The sequence below is a fragment of the Channa argus genome, chromosome 21 (genome assembly GCF_033026475.1).
Source record: "Channa argus isolate prfri chromosome 21, Channa argus male v1.0, whole genome shotgun sequence".
Taxonomy (NCBI): Eukaryota; Metazoa; Chordata; class Actinopteri; order Anabantiformes; family Channidae; genus Channa; species Channa argus.
Window position 1 is genome coordinate 14,855,681 of NC_090217.1, and position 19,157 is coordinate 14,874,837.

Here is a 19,157-nt window from a genome sequence, read left to right on the forward strand (position 1 = left end):
ACAAGGAAAAATATTTGGTAACTGACACACAACGCACAAGAGCTGAGCTGTAATAAATTTATTTAGGCACAAATGTGCACACAGTGTCCTCTGTTGTTCCTCTAATGATGTTTTGAAAAGGCCAATAGTTTACAGGAAAACAGCTTGCAGCCCTGCTCATGTCGCCAAGACTACTGACCCACAGCACCCTGTCGTCCTTGATCACATAAATATGGTCCCCCACGAACTGCCAGACTAATAACAAGCATTCGTGCCGCAGTTTGTAACCCCAGTCGTCCTCTCGAACAGCAGATGCTGTTGTCCGAACCTTTCAGGACTGGGCAACATGACTGAAATCAAATCCACCATACAAGAGAAAACAAACCAATAACCACTGAGTGCCCATTATTCAGCTGTCCCATGACACCTGCTTTCATTTTATGCCCCTGCAACTTTCGTGTACAACATCTCTGCGTGCAGATCATGCAGAGGAGAGGATGGAAAATATCTTCTTTAGCCATATGTGAACTAACATCTTGTTCAACTGTATTTCTTGAAAGAATTGTTTAATACCTCAAAAGGAAACTGCATATTTTCTTGCTTCCACAACTGACAAAGATAGCCAGCGAAATATCACAGTGGGACATCAGGGCAAGATGCCCCAGACAGAAATTGCAAGTGTGAAGTGTTCTTGATGTTTAATGCCAAGCTTTCAGAAATATCCGTGTTCTTATGCACATCAGTACACCATGATGTAAATACTAATACAACAAAATTAATTAAAAGATCACAAGAAACTTCTTTCAAATGTCACAATTTTGACGATTAAATGTGTTTTTGAAACCTCAAAAACTTAACCCTAAAAAATAATTTCTTTACATAAACTTTCCCTATATACCTTTGTGAACATGTGGCTCTGTTTAAATACATGAACAGCGACACACCCGCGTGCACACAGCTGTCGGACAGAGTCATGTGTGTCACAGGCTTTCAGCTCGGGACCATTATAAGCTGGATGTGGTCGCTGAGAGGCTTAAAATAGAGCACTGATCCGATAATGGACTAAAGTATATGAACATAAATACTCTGAGATCTGGACACACATGTCAATCTGTGCAGAGAAGTGGATAGTACCTCTCCCCTTTTACTCACACACACGCACACACACACACACACACACACACACACACACACACACACACACACACACTAGATTTCACAAAGTCCTGACAGCTGGCTGATGCAAGTGTTTTTGAATCACAGAATTTGTTGTAGATGTGTGCAGTGTTTTCTAATGAGTGATTTAGTTAGTGTCTCACATTTCTACCCACAGTTTCCACAGTCTTTTAAAAACTACAACATAATCAATGTTATCATTTACACAAACTTACTCACTTTTATCTCCAGAGTTTCAAATCACCTTGCAGTGTTCATCAGTGGATGGAGTTTGCTCAGTTGTCATGGAGATGTTATTCCCTGTTACCAACAGAGCTCATGGCAACTGAGCAAACTTCAACTGATTGTGAGGATGGAGTACAGCTGAAAGTTCTAGAAAACAAATCCACTCAGATAAGTTCATTTTGTCAAAAAATGGACTAGTGTAAAAAAATCAATCTGTTTTCCTTTTAATCGCAAACAACATCCATATCAACCATAACATATACTTGTTTATTAACCACTAAAAAACATCTATCTCTAACAAGTATATAATGTTTGCAAACATCACAGTAACTTATGATGTCCTCAAAATCCTATTTTAATCTGGTTGCTGTCAAAAAGTACAAAAGTAAGCACATAAGCAAGGATGTGACTGTCGATCTATATTCGCATCATCACAGGAACAAATAACAGATAATCACAGCTACATGAGCAATCACAACCAACGTGACTGATGACATCACCAATACCACCACCAACGACTAGGGTCATCAGCAACCACAACAAGCAACAATGAGAAAGACGGCAAACCGGTGACAGCTCGCCGTGCTGAAGAGGAAAAAAAACTGTTTGTTCACATTTTACTTTGCATGTGCATCGAACAGAACGACACTCACATATTTCCTTTTTAAAAATGTGGGCAAGCAGTCCACAGATGAGGCTGTTTTTTTTTTTTTTCACAAAGCAAATAATCATCTTTTGTTCTATTTTTAAGATACTATTAATATGAGGATAAAAGAAAAGAAACTTCAAAGCTCATCGTGTTTCCTGGCACTACAACAATGGACTGTTCACAACAAAGTCAAAACACGAACGCTTGTTACTTGCATGCTTGTAGCACAGGGACACAGTGCTGTACTGTATAATATAAAGAAGGGAGGAGGAGAGACATAAAGAAAAGTGTGTGTGTGTGTAGGGGGGGCCCTGTAGTCCCAGAAACACAGTGGAGAGAACAGTGCCAGTAGCAGGGAAGTAGAGCATCAATTAAGGGCAGCATGCCCTAGATGGCACGATGACGTTTCCACAATGCACCACCATTGTTGCCACCACTTTACTCTGTTTCTATCTCACTCACATACAGGCCCTCAAGCACACGTTGTCTTCCTATAGGCTGACTTGGGAGGACACTCCACTGAGTCCCTGATCTCTAACCTAAATGCAAAGTCCGCAGCATGGAGCCAAAGTAAAGTTTAGCATCCACTAAGTTGCACGACGACATTTGCTCATGAGGACAGATGAACGCTAACAACACAGACAAACATGGTTAGTATAGAATCTTTCACTGGTTTTTACTGTGATCTCTTCTGCTGAAAGTGGCGAGCTACCTGAGAAGTTGTCTCTTTCTCTTTCTCTCTCTCACACACACACAAGAGGCACACAAGGCACACACACTATTGTTAGTATTGAATTATTGAGTAGTTACCAACAGGGACGCACATATCATACACACCAGGGGTGGTAATAAGACACCAATGGGAGCCTTATGTACTGTATATAGTATGTCTACACACACAGGCACATCTAACAGAATGAGCTATGGTGAGATTAATCCACATTGGAGGACATAAAATGGTATGTCACACACTGAGGAAGGATATTTCAGGACAAGAGATTTTTAAATGCACTCACGTGCACTAAAGCCTGGCCAGTGGTGAGGTGGATTACCCGGTGTAAGGGGAGAAAAGATGATGGGTCAGTGTGAGATCTGTGGCATCACATCCTGTTAGTACAGCTGCAGCTCGGAAGCATTGAGGCAGAAAAAATCAAACACTACAGTAGGAGTCACAACAGTCTGAAGCTGCAGTTTTTTCTGTACACAACACAGCTACAGGTGAAGATTAACAGTGAACTCTGTATCCTGGTTAGTTTTACTGCCATTGTTGACAGTTTCAAAATGGCTGATCACCCCATTTTTGGGGTTCGATCAAAACTCTAATTTATTTGTAGTCATACACCACAGCCATTCCTACCTTTCCTTGTGTCCTTCAACGCAAACCAGCCCTCCTTACTACACACACACAATACCGTTGCAGACATTCTACTTTTTCTGCTGATGCGTCAAGTTCAAAGATCTGTCAGCAGCTTTGGTTAATGCGTGGCCACAACCAGGCCGACTCGGATCATTGAGTTCTGTACCAGTCTGCATCCAAAGCCTGTGCCTGTGTTTGTTTTACATCCGGTCCACATCTAAGAGCCTGTTTCCAACTAGACGAAGATTGTGAATTTAACAGTCATACTGTTGCTGCTGCTGAGAGACTTCAATTCCTGCAGTCTGTTAAAGCCATGCTGTCATTACCAAGAAAATCCCCCCCAGGAATATTATAGAGTGTGCCAAAAAGAGATAAAGCATTATATCACCACAAGCTGACATTTAAGCGCTACAGTCAACCTAAGTCATTGCCTACGTCATATAAACACCACATACATTAAAACAGACTACAGAAATAACACAAGAACAAAAAGATCAGCGGCTTTTGGCTTGTCCCTTCGGGGGTCACCACAGCGGAACGTGTTCTGCACGTTGACTTGGCATGTGTTTTTATGTCGGACGCCCTTCCCGCCGCAAACCCCCCCCATTTTTATCCAGGCTTTGGACCTGGGTGGGGCCACACTTGGTGGGGTGGGATTTAAACCCACAGCCTTCTGCATCCCAAAACAATGGTCTATCACTGAACCACCAGGCCCCCCCCGAAAAAAACACAAGAACAATGTAGGAATATTAGTCATGCCAGAAGAGATCAAACTAAATACTATTAGGGTCTCTACAAAGCTACCACAAATTAGTCATAGTGTACGCAGCATATTAATATCCACAGGAAACCTACTGGAGTTTGTATGCTAAGTGAAGTTATTTTGTATTTTCTAATTTGGACAAAAAAAAAACAATAGTTGAAGAGACGACAGCTTTTAGTTCAGTTTAAAGAGTTCAGCACAATTAAATATACACATTAAATATTACACATATGTTATGTTAATACAGCAAAGATACCCAGGCAGAGGTATTTCCGTTGCTACAATCTTAGAAGAATTGTGGGGTAGCTCAGCTTATAGAGAAAAAAATAGAGGACTTGATCAGAATATGTACATTATTCACATATTGAGTCAGCTGTAACACCTGAGCACAATATGTTGTGATGGATTTCAATGTAAATGACTAGACAATGCAATTTCCGAAGAAACTGCAGTGGGAATTCTAAGTGCTGTTAAAGCTGCTCGAGACTGTGTTCCTGGCTGCTACTAACCTTAAAGTCTGCTTAAATATTGGATTGGTAAAAGCCAGAGCCACACTCCCCTGTTATGATAATGTAGTGTGCAGGTACTTGTAAAGAGGGCTGAAAAGATCACTTTATATTTATGAATGAGTACAAATAATTGAAAACCAAATCATTTTGATGTGCGGGAGGTTTTAACTGTAAATGTGTGTCTGTGTGTCTATGTGTGTATGTTTGTTTCTGTGTGAATGTCACCTCTAACTGCATGTGGCCACAAAGAGCAGTTGTCACTGAGCATCAAATTATGTCTTCAGCGCAGATTAATAAGCTTCCCTCAGTCAGTTCTGTGTACCTGCCAGCAAATAGTTGTGTCATAGTGATGGCATGTGTGTCCCACATGGTTCAACTGTCAGAGAGCTGACATTACAGGCCATTAAAAATGAAGGGATGTAAAAAGGTCTAATCAAAAAATATAAAAGACTGCCACAAGTTTTTATGTAGTTTGTTACGCAAAGCATGTATAAGGAAATGGTGCCAAAGTTTTTCAAGTTCCTCTGCAGGGTTATTTCAATTGTAATACGAGAAAAAGCAATTTCTGTGGAAAGTTTGTGGGAGAGCTGAAACACTGCCCAAAAGAACTGGCAATGCATTGACAATATTGTGTATTCAATTCTATAAAAGTGGAGCAAAGCATGAAAACTTGACTGAAACTAAAAGTGCATGACAGAAAGAAAGAAGAAGAAAGATGCTGAAGAAAAACTAAAGTTAAAGAACACATTAGAAACGATACATAAAAAATAGTTAAAAGAAAATAAGAAGACAGCTTAAAAAGTCATGAATGTTTAAAAAGAGTTTTGACTTTAGTGGTGCTTTTATTAATAAACCTGGTTTAATCCCCAGCATCTTGGTAAAACCCTGTTGCTAATTTGAAGGTGAAACTAAATGAACTACAAGAGAATAATTTAAACAGAAAAAATGACTAGTTTCATTTAAACATAAGGGGAAAAGCTGAGAAAAATAAATAAAGAAATAAAAACAAGGGAATGACGGCTGGGTAGGTGGGATAAAAGGATGAAAAAGAAAGAAAAGGGGGCAGAAGATAAATAAAGCTGTAGTATTAGAGGGATTTTATACAGGAGAGGTAACATTTTATAAAATGGATGGATGATGGAACAGATGGCTCGAGGTGGAGGGAGAAAAGAGTAAGAGAGATAAATAGGGAGGGGAGGGGACAGATCCATAGAAATATTGAGTGTTTTAGAAAGAACAGCTGAGGAAAGGCTCAGTCTGTTAGAGCAAGAGAGGAGACATGGGCGATCGGAAAACTGCAGCTGTTTGTCGGTAATGTCCTAGTGTCTGTGTCACAGCATCCTATCAGTCCTATCAGAGAAAACTTTGAGGCCACGAGCGTCTGAAGGCAGCAATGAACACAGTCATTGTTTTTTTTTTTATGTGAAAACTTTCAAAAAAATACAGGCTGGGTGATGACTTTCTTATCAGGCCCTTGGTTGTGATTTGTAGAAGAATTTCTGGATGTCTGTTTAAAAAGGGGCCCGACTGGACACCTGTGAGGGGTTAGAGTTGAAAGATGCAAAACATTTTGTAAAAAAAAAAAAAAAAAGAGGGAATTTTCAACATCGTGCCATTCAAATCCAGGAATATAATGTTTGAAAGACATCATTCATTTATGGGACAACATTAGTGTTAAGTCACTGTGGACTTGGATTTGCCTGAGCACAACACGGCCATGTGGAAATTGTACAGAAATATCATACACAACGTTATACAAACAACCTATTTTGACAGTGATGCCAGCGGAGCAGAAAGATTAGCTGGTGATGTGATCCCCCCCCCCACCCCAACCCCACCACCCCTGTTGAGTAGCTACAAACACCCAACAAAGCTTTTACAGTAGGGGGGTTACAGGGATGCTACAGAGTGAAAAATGAAAAACACAGTCAGAGCAGTACTACAGCAGTACTACAGCAGTACTACCACTGTGGCACATGTATGTCTGCCTAACAAGTACATTAAGGTCACTGTGAACTAATATTTAATCTACATGCGGCGCTTTCCACGTGTGGATTTTGTATTGTGAAGTTAGTGTGTACTCACGTGCCGAGGACTTCTTTAAAATCGAAGATCTTCTTGATGTCGTCGACTTGTTTTTTCCACGTCTCCACTCTGCTGGTGTCTCCGTTCTCCCGAGCCATGGCGCTGCTTTGCCGGTCCAAGTCCGACCCACACTGGGCTGAGGGATGCGAAAGATTAAACAAAATAAAAAAAACAAGAAATAAAGAAAATACTGAAAAGGAAAGCAGAGGACTATTGTCGTCTTTTTTTTATTTTTTTTTTACGACAGGCTGAAGCCGGGCTGAGTGTAACAGGTCTGGGGAGTCCCGATGTTGTGAGCTCCGCTGCTGCAGGACCATGTGAGTTCTCCTGCAGGTTACCGTGTCCCTGTTTCTCTTCCCCCCCCCCACCCTCCCTCTCTCTCTCTCTCTCTCTCTCTCTCTCTCTCTCTCTCTCTCTCTCTCGCTCTCTCCCCCCCCTCTCTGGCCATCTGGACAGCACTTGTCATTGAACCGCGAAGATAACAACACTTCCTGTAAGGGCTTTCACAATAAAGTCTTTCATTTACATAATTGAGCATGAAAACTACCATAAGCACATGTAGCAATACATATGTAAAATCAATATTATCGTCACCACCATCGTCATACACAGAGCCCTAAAAATGTAACGTCCTATATTTTAGCCACACAGTAAAACATTTTACTGAAACAATGCAATTATCCAGAGTTTATATTTTGAAGTAAGCGCGCCAATTTTCCGCTTTACGCTGGTTTCGTGCGTCTAACTTGACAGACTCATGCTGCCACCTGCATTTGTTTAAACAACGTTAATTCCTGCGCTGTTGGCGGGGTTTTCTGGGGGGGGGGGGGTTGGGGGGATCCCCTTTTTTCAGATTTGTATATTTTATAATTTATTGCGTCTGCTATAAAACTGTCTTTCCATAGTGCATTTACTGTATAATTACACTAACACCGAGCTTTATGTGACAGTGTTTGTTTGCATTGCCATAGAGAAAGCTGGTGGGGATGCTGCTCATTAATCTTGTCGGACAGAGAAAGGACGTGTCAGCAGTACATTCGGAATGCACCAACATTCTCTCAGCAACCATAATTCATCCATCACAGGCTGGGGTCCAAAGGCGTCTACGGGGCTCAGGACATGCGCCCGGGGATCAGCAATGACCGTGGCTGCAGTGGCATCATCACCTGGGTTTACCCGTCTCGCATAACACCTGGATTATATTGTTTCAGTTTGTAGAGGAGAACTGATCCCTCGGATTCCGACAGCTGCAGGGTCTGAGGTCAGCCAAGGCTGGTTCCACGACACATACACAGTCACACACCAGTCCTGACATGAAGCTTGGTACCTTATGTGTGTGTTATACTCGAGAGGGGGGGGGGGGGGCAACAATGTGTTGCAGCTTCATCTGCTCATGAGTATTCTGGCTGCAAACTACTGCAGCTCTTCCTCAGCAGCAGCCAAGGAAAACTCCCCTCCCCTCATCCTCATCCTCATGAGTCAGCAAATCTGACCTCCACCTCATGAAAGATGATTACCCAGCTGCAAAGCAAGGAGAACCACAAGAGAGAGGGGTGTAAGAGAGGCCTAACCGAGAGGGAAGGAGGGAGGGAGGATGAAGGTCAAGAAGCTGTATATGAGTAGGCAGATGGATTTTTGCCACACTGTCATGACACATGTAGTGTTAAACATGTGCTATGACAATTTGAAATGTCTGCTCCTGTGGATTGAAATGAGGAATCCACTCTACATATAGTTATTGTTGGTTTGAAAATATCGATTATGGCAGCTTTAAGTGTAAATACACTGAGTTGACAGTGTATTAGATAAACCCAGCTAACATCATTGCCGTCTAAGACAATAATGTTGATGGCGGACTGGGGTCTAGTTTTGAATTTACAGCTATCTGACTGCAGCAAAAGCATAAAACAACAAAACACTCCCGCACTGGGCATACTCTGTGGTTTTGCCTTTAATGCAGGAAGCCCTGTGTAGCGAAGCCCATCCCTCTTTTGTGGGTCAAACCAGGACTCCTCTAGCAGATCTGAATGGTATGTTTACAGCCAGATTTCATTTTTCTAATGATGATTAATCATCCGCTAAAATGTATGCCTTACCGTTTCCCATCCATAGCATTTCACCCAGGGAGCTGTAACTCCCATCACTCCACCTCTTTCCATCTACTTATAATTGCTCAATCAATCCAGTGAAGAAAAAAAAAAAAAAAAACTGAAAATGAACTCCCCTGCACCGTGCATCCAGAGCTCATTTAGCTCCCTGTGTAATGAGAGCGGTTGTGTAAAAGCGCAATCAATTTCTAATGTGCTAGTTTACAGTACCCACCAGACTGACAGCCGAGTCAATACACAGCAAGAAGTTTAATGGTGTTGTTTGGAGCAATAGTCTACAGTGATTCATGATGGAGGGAAGAATTTAAAAATAAAAAAATACATAGCACTGGGAGAAGAGTGCCTGGAGCGGCTTGGAGCAATGACAGTGTCAAAACTGCTCAGAGGAAATTGACAGGAGGGAGATGGAGGAGCAGGGATGGCTGGAACAGCAAATTAAAGGTGACTCAGTGATGAAGGATTGAGTGTTAAATAAAGAAGTCTGTCACAGCGATATGACACACAAACACAGAGGTCTGATGTAATGTGTGTGTGTGTGTGTGTGGACACAGCTTGACACAGTGCAATGAAGACATAAATTAACACACACAGACTTATTTTTAATGTATAAAAGCAGAGGTTCTTTACAGTGTTACTAAATACACAGACCATCCTACGTGAAATAACCAAACGCCTCCCTCTTCGTGTCTCACTGAGCCATTACAACCAGCAGGCCGACGCTCAGCAGCAGCAGCAGCACCAGCGGAGGCAAGGACCAAGTTGAGAGAAAATGAATCCTCAAAAGGGCTGTAAATGCGATCCACTAATTTATCATGCTCTATTAGAATAGACTGGGAGAACTGTTTGGGTAAGTCACGTAGCGTTACCAGGCGAGTGTGACAGAAAACACAAGCTCAGTCACTTCATGCAGAGAACATTTTAAGACTATGGATTTTAGCAGCTATTCTACAGGTTTCTGCAGAAGCATGTCACTGCGGAGTGTTCTCTTCTTCATCAGAATCGTCCTGCTGGCTTTTCTTCTGTGGACGGGAGAAAGGACAGATGAGCAAACTTTTAAATATGCTGTGTGCACTTTTATACTAAAATACTAAATACTTTTTCATTTACATTTTTTTTCTGAACTCATTCTGCGCAGCCTTAGTTTGCATTGTATATATGTTTTTCTATGGCCAGTACCAATATTTGACTTGTTACCCTCAGACGCTGCAAAACTACTGTTTGAAGCGGTTTTAACATAATCAAAAGTATAAGAAATTCTTAATGAAATCCACTGGTTTTAGGAGTAAATGTGTCTTTCATGGTGGACAATGTCCTTCTGCGCCTCCTAAAAACTTCCTTCAGATGACATCACATTCATACTACAAAGGTTGACCTGATCCTATAGGAATCCCTTCACATGTTATCTTGGGAAATGAAAAACTGAACTGAAAGATGTTCAACTAGAAGTAGAGAGACATTTTAAAACAGTCTAAGCCACATAAGGCTTTTAAAAAAAACATATGACATACTATAGTTTAAGTTTTTGTTGAGATGTTCAATTATTAAATAACTGTCTTCTTTGAAGCAGAGTAAGAATGATGTCATGTTGTTTCATGTTAACCCTGGTTAATGATGTCATGTGTTTTAAACATCCGCTGCACTGAAGCCTGAAAGCCATTTTGTGAAGCTATTTGAACGTCCTACCAGTTTGAGGAAGTCCATGAGCTTGTAGGCATCTTCTCCAGTGGAAATGTCCACAAAGTCCCGTGGGATTCTGTAGCTTAGGCAGGGACTGGGCTGCACGGTCACCTCACTGGTGGTGTAGCGGAACGCCGGGCCTTCCTGCACACATACACAGCTTAGATCAGACGTTGTTACGGTCCGAAACCAAAAAAAAAAGATAAAAGTGAAACAAAGAAATAAATGAGGTGGACAGAAACATCTGTGATGTGCTGACCTGCTGTTGGGTGATTTCTCCACCTGACTTGAGCTCTTCCCAGCTGAACAGCAGTGAGTCTGTCACTTCGCCAAATGGGTTCACATCAATCAACCACACTCGTCCCTGATAAACACAAACACACACCTTTGTGAATAAAATTCGGAATGCGGCATCTTTAATTCTTCCAAATGTAAATTCAATAGAGAGTTACCTGGCTGTCTCTGTAGACATCAAACACGACTGAAACAGAAAAACAACAGCATGACATTTATGTTACTGTGGCTGCTAGTTTCACAAAGTAAAAATGTTAAAAAAAAAACATTAACTGAAATTAAAATTTAAAAGCATAATTAGGTGAAAACGAATTTTTACTTATGATTAATCTTTTCCTGCCTCAACAGCCCATTTTCAACTGTAAATATTTCATGCCATTAGAGCTACAGTCGGTTTATGTGTGAGAAGAGTAGATGATGATGCTCACAGTCTTCATCCAGGAAGTTGTACTGGATGTGCTGGTTGAAGAATTCCTGGATGGCCTGGCAGATCTGCTCCTCCTGCTTCAAGATGTGCTGGTAATACTGAGTGTAGTCTCTCTGGGAGATAGCTGTGAGGTCAGACAGATACACTGTCACAGGAGCTCAAATTGGATTTTATAATTGTTTCTAAATTAGCCTGCTCCAGGAACACACTGCTCAAATATCACCATATCACTGTTAAAATGTATTTCAAAGTAATTCGTATTTCACCCATGTTCAGCTATGCTTGCTCGGTAATAGCAATCATTCTTGCTGTTTTGTATCTGACGCTAACCTAAGAGATTCAACAGTTTTATTTGGTTATCAAAACAATGACTAGTATCTCCAAATCTATGATGATGTTAATGAGGACGGATGATCTGACTGTGAGGGAAAAATTCCTACCAATCAGTTTGTTTTCTTTGACAAAGCAGCGAAACTCTCCAACAGGAATCAGCTCACTCCACTTTCTCAGGACCAGCTGTGAACACAAAATGACATATGTTCTAAAATTAAATTTCAGAGCCATAAAGAAAAAGCATCACAACATGCTTAAAAAGCCCCATCTTAAACTCGGGTTGATGGGATTAATAGTACATAGAAACTTTAACCATGGGGGATAAACATACCTCATAGTTTATGACTGGATCTGGGGAGTCCTGGTCACTACACTGAAGAAATCTGTATAACGAAATGCATTCTGATTTGAAATTCAAAACAAAATAAAACATAACAGTAAACATAATAAAATGCATACTCCATAGAATTACAAGGGCACAATCACATAGTTTTCTGCACAAGAAAAAAAAAAACAGCTCTCTGTGCACCGCAGTAACTCACTCGCGCCATAAAATGTTTGTCATGCAAAGAGTGGAGACAAGCAAGACATAAATACACGTCACAGCAATTTCCCCAGCTGCCACTTCTGATTTACTGCAGATTCCAATCAGGCAATGGAAGCCAGACATGTTTTTTCCCCGATCATCTTCTAAATGCAAAATATGTTGTGAGTGTGTCTGTGTGTGTGTTGGTGTCAGAGTTGCTGGATAGTAAGACTTACGGCTGCGTAAGATCGTGGGTGATGAAGTCAGAACTTTTGAAGAGCAAAAATATATCACTGAGACTGTGGCACTGCAAGGAACTGTTCAGAGCAATCCAGTTAGCATCCTGAAAGGTAACAACACACACACACAATCAATTTGTGCTTTAATTACAGTTACAATTACGGTTATTCATTTAGCAGATGCTTTTGTCCAAAGTGGCAGATACTATAGAAAACTGTGGGGTTCAGTGTCTTGCCCAGGGACACTTGAACGTGTAGCCAGAGGGGCTGGGAGGCGAACCACTGACCCTGTGGTTTGTGAACTTCTCTACCAACTGAGCTCCAGCAGCCCCTATTCTTAATGCTGGCACTGGTAGAAAATTCTTATTCCCCAGTGAACTAAAATATGTGCAGTGCTTTTAGTCAATTCATTAGCTTATACTACAAATTATAAAAACAACCATACTGCAGAAACATGTACTACTCTACTAAAATGTAACATTTTGTTATTTCAAAACCGTTTTTCATTTTTTCACAAACATCAGAGTGCAGTAGTTACCCGTGGAGCGCTCCAGTTGAGTTTGGGAAAGACGCGACCACCAAGGGCGTTTATAGCCTCCAACACTTGCGAGGTGAATTCTGGGAACTCAGGAGCCTTGCAGACAAATAGATTATTGCAGTATTACATTATATGGACGCCACCAGTATGGTGGTAATGTGATGCACTTTGATTTCAATTACAGAGAGCTGGAATGCGCCATAAATGTAAAGAAGAAGATAGCTGGGTTAATTTAGATTTACATCCACAAAATTAAAAGGTACTCACAGTGACAGTGGTGGTTGTCTCGTCATCTGACCACTAGAGGGGGATACACAACAAACAACATTATTACAGGATAAAACATAAGTTCTAATATATTTGCAGTACCTAAATTAAGCCTTAGCCTCGGAGTGTGTTGTTGACGTTCTGGGGTAGTACCAGGACCGACTAGACATATAATTAACAAAAAACCAACATGATGCCATTGCTTTACAAAAAACATTACATTATCTAAACATTACACACTATATATATATATATATATATATATATATATATATATATATATATATATATATATATATGCAAGATGTCTTTATTTGTAAGTAATTTCCTTACTAACTTTTAAAAATGTTTTTCTGTATGGTATCAATGAAAAAATTGTGAAAACAATAACTTTTTATTCCAAAGAAACAAGACAACACAATACATATTGATGAGAACTGTTCAGTAGACACGCAACCTAAATTTTTGTTTCCTTACCTGAACGTCTTCCTCAGCGTCTGAGGTGGTGATGTTAGTGTGTGGCTGCTGTGAGTTGTGGTCACTGTAGGAACAAGAAACCAAAGACAAACCCAGTTCCCTTTACAATCAAAGCCAGACAAAAACACCAATTTGCAGATGAAACTATTAAACAGCTTCATATAACTAAATGTATATAACCTGAATAAAGAAAACACTGGTTTGATATCTGAACTTCCACACAAATTAAATTATAAAAGCAGGGGAGAAATTTACGTATAACTACTTTTGTATTTAACACTTGATAATACTTTGACACTTAAAGAAAAAACAACATGTACAGAATGTGTATGTGTACCTGCCAGAGACTACAAGTGTCCCATCGTCCAGTAAATAATCTATTACATTCTGAGGCAGTGGGAGAATTAAACTGGAAAAGAAGAAGGGAAAATCACATTTAAATGCCAGTAAAGGCAGAGATGGCAGATGAAATTAGGTCTGATATAGCTGTTTTAAAGAAGATGTAAACCCATTTAGTAACTTCAAGTGGGACATAATATATAGACAATACATAGGCGAGAGCTGGGAGTTATTGGCTTTTATCTGGAAGCTAATGTTAGCGGTTGGCTAATCAGAGTATATTTGATAGCCTCAACAATTACAGCGTTTTCTGAACTTCCTCTACAATTGGCAGCTGCTTACCTTTTAATCGTATGTTTCTTGAAAATCGGATACCAAACCGAAAACTGACAATTGACAACTTGCTCCTTCTTCATGCTGCAATATCCTGTAAATAAAAAAAAACGTGTCCATCAGTTAATATGGTCCGAACGTTTTATATTTGTTATGAATCTCGAAATAGCATTTGCGTTCAATGCCATGGTATTTTGATGCAGTACGGCTTTGTATTTATACTTCTCTTGATTACTTTTGAAATGTTTACACTCTTTTAGGCAAGAATAAATAAAACCGAATTTATTGTTCAAATGACGGAATAAATTATTGTTTTTACACGGGGAACTTTGTTGAGGTGCACATGTAGGCGTGGTCGACTGAGCCCCGCAGACATAGATCGTTCATTGTAAAGATGGTCGCTCAAAGTTTTAAAAAGTAGGCGTGAAACAATCAAAATTAATAAGACAATTTAACTATCTTTGGATAGGAATACGTTATTCTATTTGCTAATTTGTTGAAATTACTACAAACACTAGCATTAACCCAAAAGGTTCACTCCAAAACAGATTCATTATTGTTTGTAGTCTTTTATCTTACTGGAGGATTAAAGAAGACTCTGGTGGCCCGGAAGCGGTAGCAGAGTGACTTCTCTTTGCGACTTTCTTATCTCTGCTTTTACCTACTGTTGGGATTTCACGTGAGTTGAGTTCAACTAACCTGGATTTCATCATTTTAAATCATTATAGAGAGTTTAAAACACACTAGCTACAATCCTTTGATACAATATATAATGTAAAGCAGCTAAGTGGTGTTAAATTAACAAAGAAACAAAGGAAAAAGGGCTACACGTGGAAGTGTAACAGGGTTTGATAAACTCGGGTGTTTCAGCTATTTGAGCAACACAAGATCAGAAACCGACTTTATATTTTGTTTTAGTCTCAGCTGGAGTCCTAGTGAACTGTTTTGCACGTGGGCCTAAAGCTTTCTGACGTGATTTTCTTCCATTTGTCTGATCCAGATAAACTGAAAATGAGCCACTCTGAGCCCAAAGTGTCCACTGACTCGCATATAGTAAAAGAAGAGGTACGTTTGTTTTCCATATTTCTACAGGGGAGATGCACATGGACGTGTACATGGAAAATACCACGGGTACCGCTGCCTTCCGTATATTAAAATGTATGTCAGTGACGTCATCTGGCTTTTCTAAGTTCCGACGATGTCATCTGGAGAACTTCTAGAGTAACAGGTTAACAAAAATTACAGCTTCTATTCGCAATACAAGTAAAAAGTCCTCCAGATGACGTCACCGGAAGACAATTCTTTTGCTTCTGTTTTTGCTTCTTTATATTACTAAGTAAGTGCTACGATTGTAGCACGTATCAACAGACGAAGGCAACTCAGTTTCTCGGTACACTTTCACCACATTAATATAGTTTTAATTAAACTGGTAGATAATATAAATGCAAGCAGTAGCAGATGTTTTATAGATATAAAACTTTTTACAACCCTTTTTTCAAACAGTATTCACTTGATATAATGTTTCATCCTAACTTGCCGGTGACAAAATGGAATTGTCTTCATTTTTGTAATACAAGGGGAAAAAGTCTAGAGTTGTCGCACTCATTTTCCGAAACATAGTTCCTTTACTGAGCAGCTTAACTGTATTGTGTAATGCATTTTGTACCTGTCGTGTTATCTTCCCTTTGTGTTGCTTACCTCAATACTGCTTTCTGTGTTCCAGCTCATAGCAGCAGGCAAATGGGTGAAGCTGGAGCAAACAACATATGTGGACCCGGCTGGAAACACCAGGTACTGTTGTCTCTGTCACTAACATGGTTAAAAAAAAATAAGCAATTCCCCCTTTTGGTACTGCTTTCAGCATCTGTTTCATTTGACCAGAACATGGGAGACTGTGAAAAGGACAACAAGGCAAACAAACACAGAGGCAGATGGTAAGCATGTATGTTATTTTCTAATTATTGAACATGTTGCTGAGCTGTTTGGGTTGTAACACTCTCTTCCTGCAGGTGTTGGAATCATCGCCCTGCTGAAACGGACGCTTCATAAAGACTGTGTAGTGATGGTGAAGCAGTTTCGTCCTCCCCTGGGAGGCTGCACTCTGGAATTTCCTGCCGGTGAGTTTTCCATGATCGTGTTAACTTGATCGATATGGGCTTTGTCAAGGATTTGATTTCTGATTTCTCAACAACACAGTGCAGATGTTGTCATACAAAAAAACACACATTTTTTAAGTACATAATTGAAAAGTCATTTTGCATATCATTTAGTTTACAAATTTTTTTTTTTATTATTTTTTTATTTTTTCTCTGTGCACAGGTTTGATTGATGAGGGGGAAACTGCGGAGGCTGCTGCACTGAGGGAGCTGAAGGAAGAAACTGGCTACAAAGGGGAAGTAGTAGGAGTCACACCAGGTCATTAATAACTGATATGCTGTACATGTGATTGCTTTAGCTGTATCTTATCTCTGTGTATGCAGCAGAGAGGTTCGAGCACCTAACACTCATGTTTATCTCTGTGAAAGACAATGCAAGTAACAGATGTTATCGCTTTGATTGCAGTGACCTGTCTGGACCCCGGTTTGTCCAACTGCACAACCCAGATTATCCTGGTCAACATCAACGGAGACGAAGAGGAGAATATCAACCCAACACAACAGCTCGGTAAAACTGATTTATTTATAATCACTTATTAATTCTATTAATTTGCTCATTAATTAAGAAAGCAGCCCAGTAGCATTGGGAACAAATGGCTTTTTAGACTTTTATTTCACACAAATTAGTAAATTCACTCTTTGAAGGCTGCTGTGAGTTTATGAAGCCACAAGATGTCACTGCACTTGGTTCATGTGCAGCTCCTGAGCTTTTAAAATAAAAAAAACTAAAAAGAATTTATGTTTTAGACAAGGCACAAGAATGCTGAAGGTGAAAACATTTTAATAAACAAAAATCGAGACAAGGTGAACTAATAATTACTACAACCACCACCAGTGTTTTGTGTCAAAAAGTATGCAGGTGGGTTTTTATCACATTGAAACAAACAAGATATTAAGTAATTGCTAACTCCTCATCTAGGAAAGGGGCAAAGGACAGAATTTGACAATATCCTTGCAATAGATCCAGTGTCTTTCAGGTTGTAAATAACGTTTTGCAAATAACTTTTTTTATCTGTCACAAAAAACAAGTTGGATAATCATCTTTTGTGTTTTTCCACAGCTGATGGAGGTGAGTTATCATCTTTACTTATTCAGAAATACTTTTTCTGTCATAAAACAAATCATCACGCCTGCCTTTATTCTCTCTCCGCAGAATTTGTTGAAGTCATTCTTTTACCTCTTGATGAATTCCAGACAAAAATAGATGGTATAGCCTTGTAGCTTTTCCCTCACTGTCATCTTACTACTGTATGAGATGGATTTTTGCAAATGCACAAACTAACACCTGGCTCGTTTGATACTGCAGATCTCTTGAAGAAAGAAAAAATCATGGTGGACTCCAAAGTGTACATCTTTGCAATGGGGATGGTCCAAGCTTTCTTTAAACCAAGGGAGCTCCCAGTCCTGAAGCAGTGAAGTTCAGATTCTCATCATGGGAGGGGGGAGGAAGAAATGGTCATTTCATTATGCATGACTCCAAAACAGGGTTGGATATTCAGATTTCCAGGGATTCCCAAATTATATCTAGAGATTTTCTGAAAAAGCGCTGTTGCGTTGTGCTCGTAGAAGTCATGAGACCTGACATTTTATTTGTCAAGGCATTAACAGCAATACAGCTCTTAATGCCAGTTAGTAAATGCAAAGCAAACTTGTGTTCAAATCATAGCAAACACAAAATTCTTCGAATCCGAGTTTTGGAAAATCCTCTCACGTAGAATCGGAGCCTTTGAAGGAGCCTTGCTGACACTACAGATCCTGGACCACTTTCAGGTTAAGGAGCTGCTCCCATAAACCTCGGCCTGAGACACCTGCTGGTAGCTAGTTGTTTCAGGTTTTAGTCTCGTAGGCCTTAGTTGACTAACCTTTTATTTCCACCTTTTTATGAGCTTGTAGGATGAGGTGCAGTTTGTATTAATTTTTAGCAATTACTGACATTTATTAACTTTACATTCCTTATGTGACAGTATTTACTGTGAAAGATTAACCGAGTATTAACTGAGAAAGAGTTAACAGTCCAACAAAAAGATCAGTCAACCAACATAAAATCAGAAAACAATGGACAGTTTAGGATTTGTGTTACAAACTGGAGGATTTTTGTCTTTTCTCTTTCTTTTTGTTAATTGTCACAACTTTTCAACCTATATTTAAACCCCAATCTCACCTATTGTGCAATGACTTCCAGGGGAGCTGGAGCATTGGAGAACGTTTAGGACATCTTTTGTGTTAATAATATGAAGGTATTTTTTTCCCCCTTTTACCTCCGCTGTAATTAAGAACAGGTACTGTATTTAAAAGTGACTACTAAGAAATATTCCATGTTGTGCCTCCATCCCCATTAAGGTGGAATCAACTGGGTATTGATGGCAACTAAAATGTACTGACCAATTAATAAATATGATTATACAGTATCTGTTTCCGACCTGAATCTGTTTTTTTTTTTTTTTAAATTAGAAATAAAGTGCAATATGTCCGCAGGGTACTGCGGTACTAATGTGAGTTTTTTTCATATTGTATTGTAATTGTTTTCATAGTGACCATGAACTGTGACGGCACATCTGTCACCAGATTCATGTCACTCTGAGCTGAGGTCGAGTGACTACAGTGTAGACGGACACATTCTGATGTCGGTCCTCTGTCAGTTCAACACCAAGTGGGTGCTAAGATTCCAAGAGTGGGAAGAGGAAAAATTAATCTTTGTGA

The 19,157-nt window shown here is 39.8% G+C and overlaps 3 protein-coding genes across 5 annotated transcripts in view; 1 reads left to right on the plus strand and 2 right to left on the minus strand.

Annotated features, from left to right (window-relative positions):
- Nucleotides 1–7,088, minus strand: part of camk1da (calcium/calmodulin-dependent protein kinase 1Da) — a 48,872-nt gene extending 41,784 nt beyond the window's left edge. Inside the window, exon 1 of the mRNA XM_067490122.1 lies at nt 6,744–7,088. Coding sequence (XP_067346223.1) covers nt 6,744–6,841 — 98 coding nt within the window. The 5' untranslated portion in view covers nt 6,842–7,088. The remainder of the gene's footprint in view (nt 1–6,743) is intronic.
- A 2,341-nt stretch (nt 7,089–9,429) lies between these two features.
- On the minus strand, nt 9,430–14,453 carry cdc123 (cell division cycle 123 homolog (S. cerevisiae)). 2 transcript variants are annotated; one of them, XM_067490991.1, is made up of 13 exons: nt 14,311–14,453; nt 13,967–14,038; nt 13,630–13,693; nt 13,153–13,185; nt 12,886–12,981; nt 12,345–12,451; nt 11,914–11,965; nt 11,690–11,765; nt 11,251–11,373; nt 10,981–11,009; nt 10,788–10,892; nt 10,535–10,672; nt 9,430–9,870 (listed from the first exon to the last, which is right to left on the minus strand). In XM_067490991.1, the coding sequence occupies exons 1-13, from the start codon at nt 14,382–14,384 to the stop codon at nt 9,820–9,822; spliced, it is 1,020 nt and encodes a 339-aa protein (XP_067347092.1). In that variant the 5' UTR covers nt 14,385–14,453; the 3' UTR covers nt 9,430–9,819. The 2 variants fall into 2 exon arrangements, with proteins under 2 accessions (XP_067347092.1, XP_067347093.1); XM_067490992.1 differs by lacking the exon at nt 13,967–14,038 and having other exon boundaries at nt 14,311–14,399.
- A 384-nt stretch (nt 14,454–14,837) lies between these two features.
- nudt5 (nudix (nucleoside diphosphate linked moiety X)-type motif 5) lies at nt 14,838–18,865 on the plus strand. 2 transcript variants are annotated; one of them, XM_067490955.1, is made up of 9 exons: nt 14,838–14,980; nt 15,302–15,432; nt 16,025–16,092; nt 16,183–16,235; nt 16,311–16,418; nt 16,621–16,716; nt 16,864–16,965; nt 17,518–17,664; nt 17,764–18,865. In XM_067490955.1, exons 2-9 carry the CDS (start codon nt 15,313–15,315, stop codon nt 17,871–17,873), a joined length of 804 nt encoding a protein of 267 aa, XP_067347056.1. In that variant the 5' UTR covers nt 14,838–14,980; nt 15,302–15,312; the 3' UTR covers nt 17,874–18,865. The 2 variants fall into 2 exon arrangements, with proteins under 2 accessions (XP_067347056.1, XP_067347057.1); XM_067490956.1 differs by having other exon boundaries at nt 14,845–14,980; nt 15,302–15,366.
- The last annotated feature ends 292 nt before the right edge of the window (nt 18,866–19,157 follow it).

What these genes read in the sequence shown, in the direction of transcription:
- cdc123 (XM_067490991.1), bottom strand. Translation starts at nt 14,384, where the DNA reads ATGAAGAAGGAGCAAGTTGTCAATTGTCAGTTTTCGGTTTGGTATCCG. An exon ending in ATCCAGTCATAAACTATGAG is followed by an intron (nt 11,766 to 11,913) that starts GTATGTTTATCC and finishes TTGTGTTCACAG; the next exon opens with CTGGTCCTGAGAAAGTGGAG. An exon ending in CAAAGAAAACAAACTGATTG is followed by an intron (nt 11,374 to 11,689) that starts GTAGGAATTTTT and finishes CTGACCTCACAG; the next exon opens with CTATCTCCCAGAGAGACTAC.
- nudt5 (XM_067490955.1), top strand. Translation starts at nt 15,313, where the DNA reads ATGAGCCACTCTGAGCCCAAAGTGTCCACTGACTCGCATATAGTAAAA. An exon ending in GTACATGGAAAATACCACGG is followed by an intron (nt 15,433 to 16,024) that starts GTACCGCTGCCT and finishes TCTGTGTTCCAG; the next exon opens with CTCATAGCAGCAGGCAAATG. An exon ending in ATTCCAGACAAAAATAGATG is followed by an intron (nt 17,665 to 17,763) that starts GTATAGCCTTGT and finishes TTGATACTGCAG; the next exon opens with ATCTCTTGAAGAAAGAAAAA.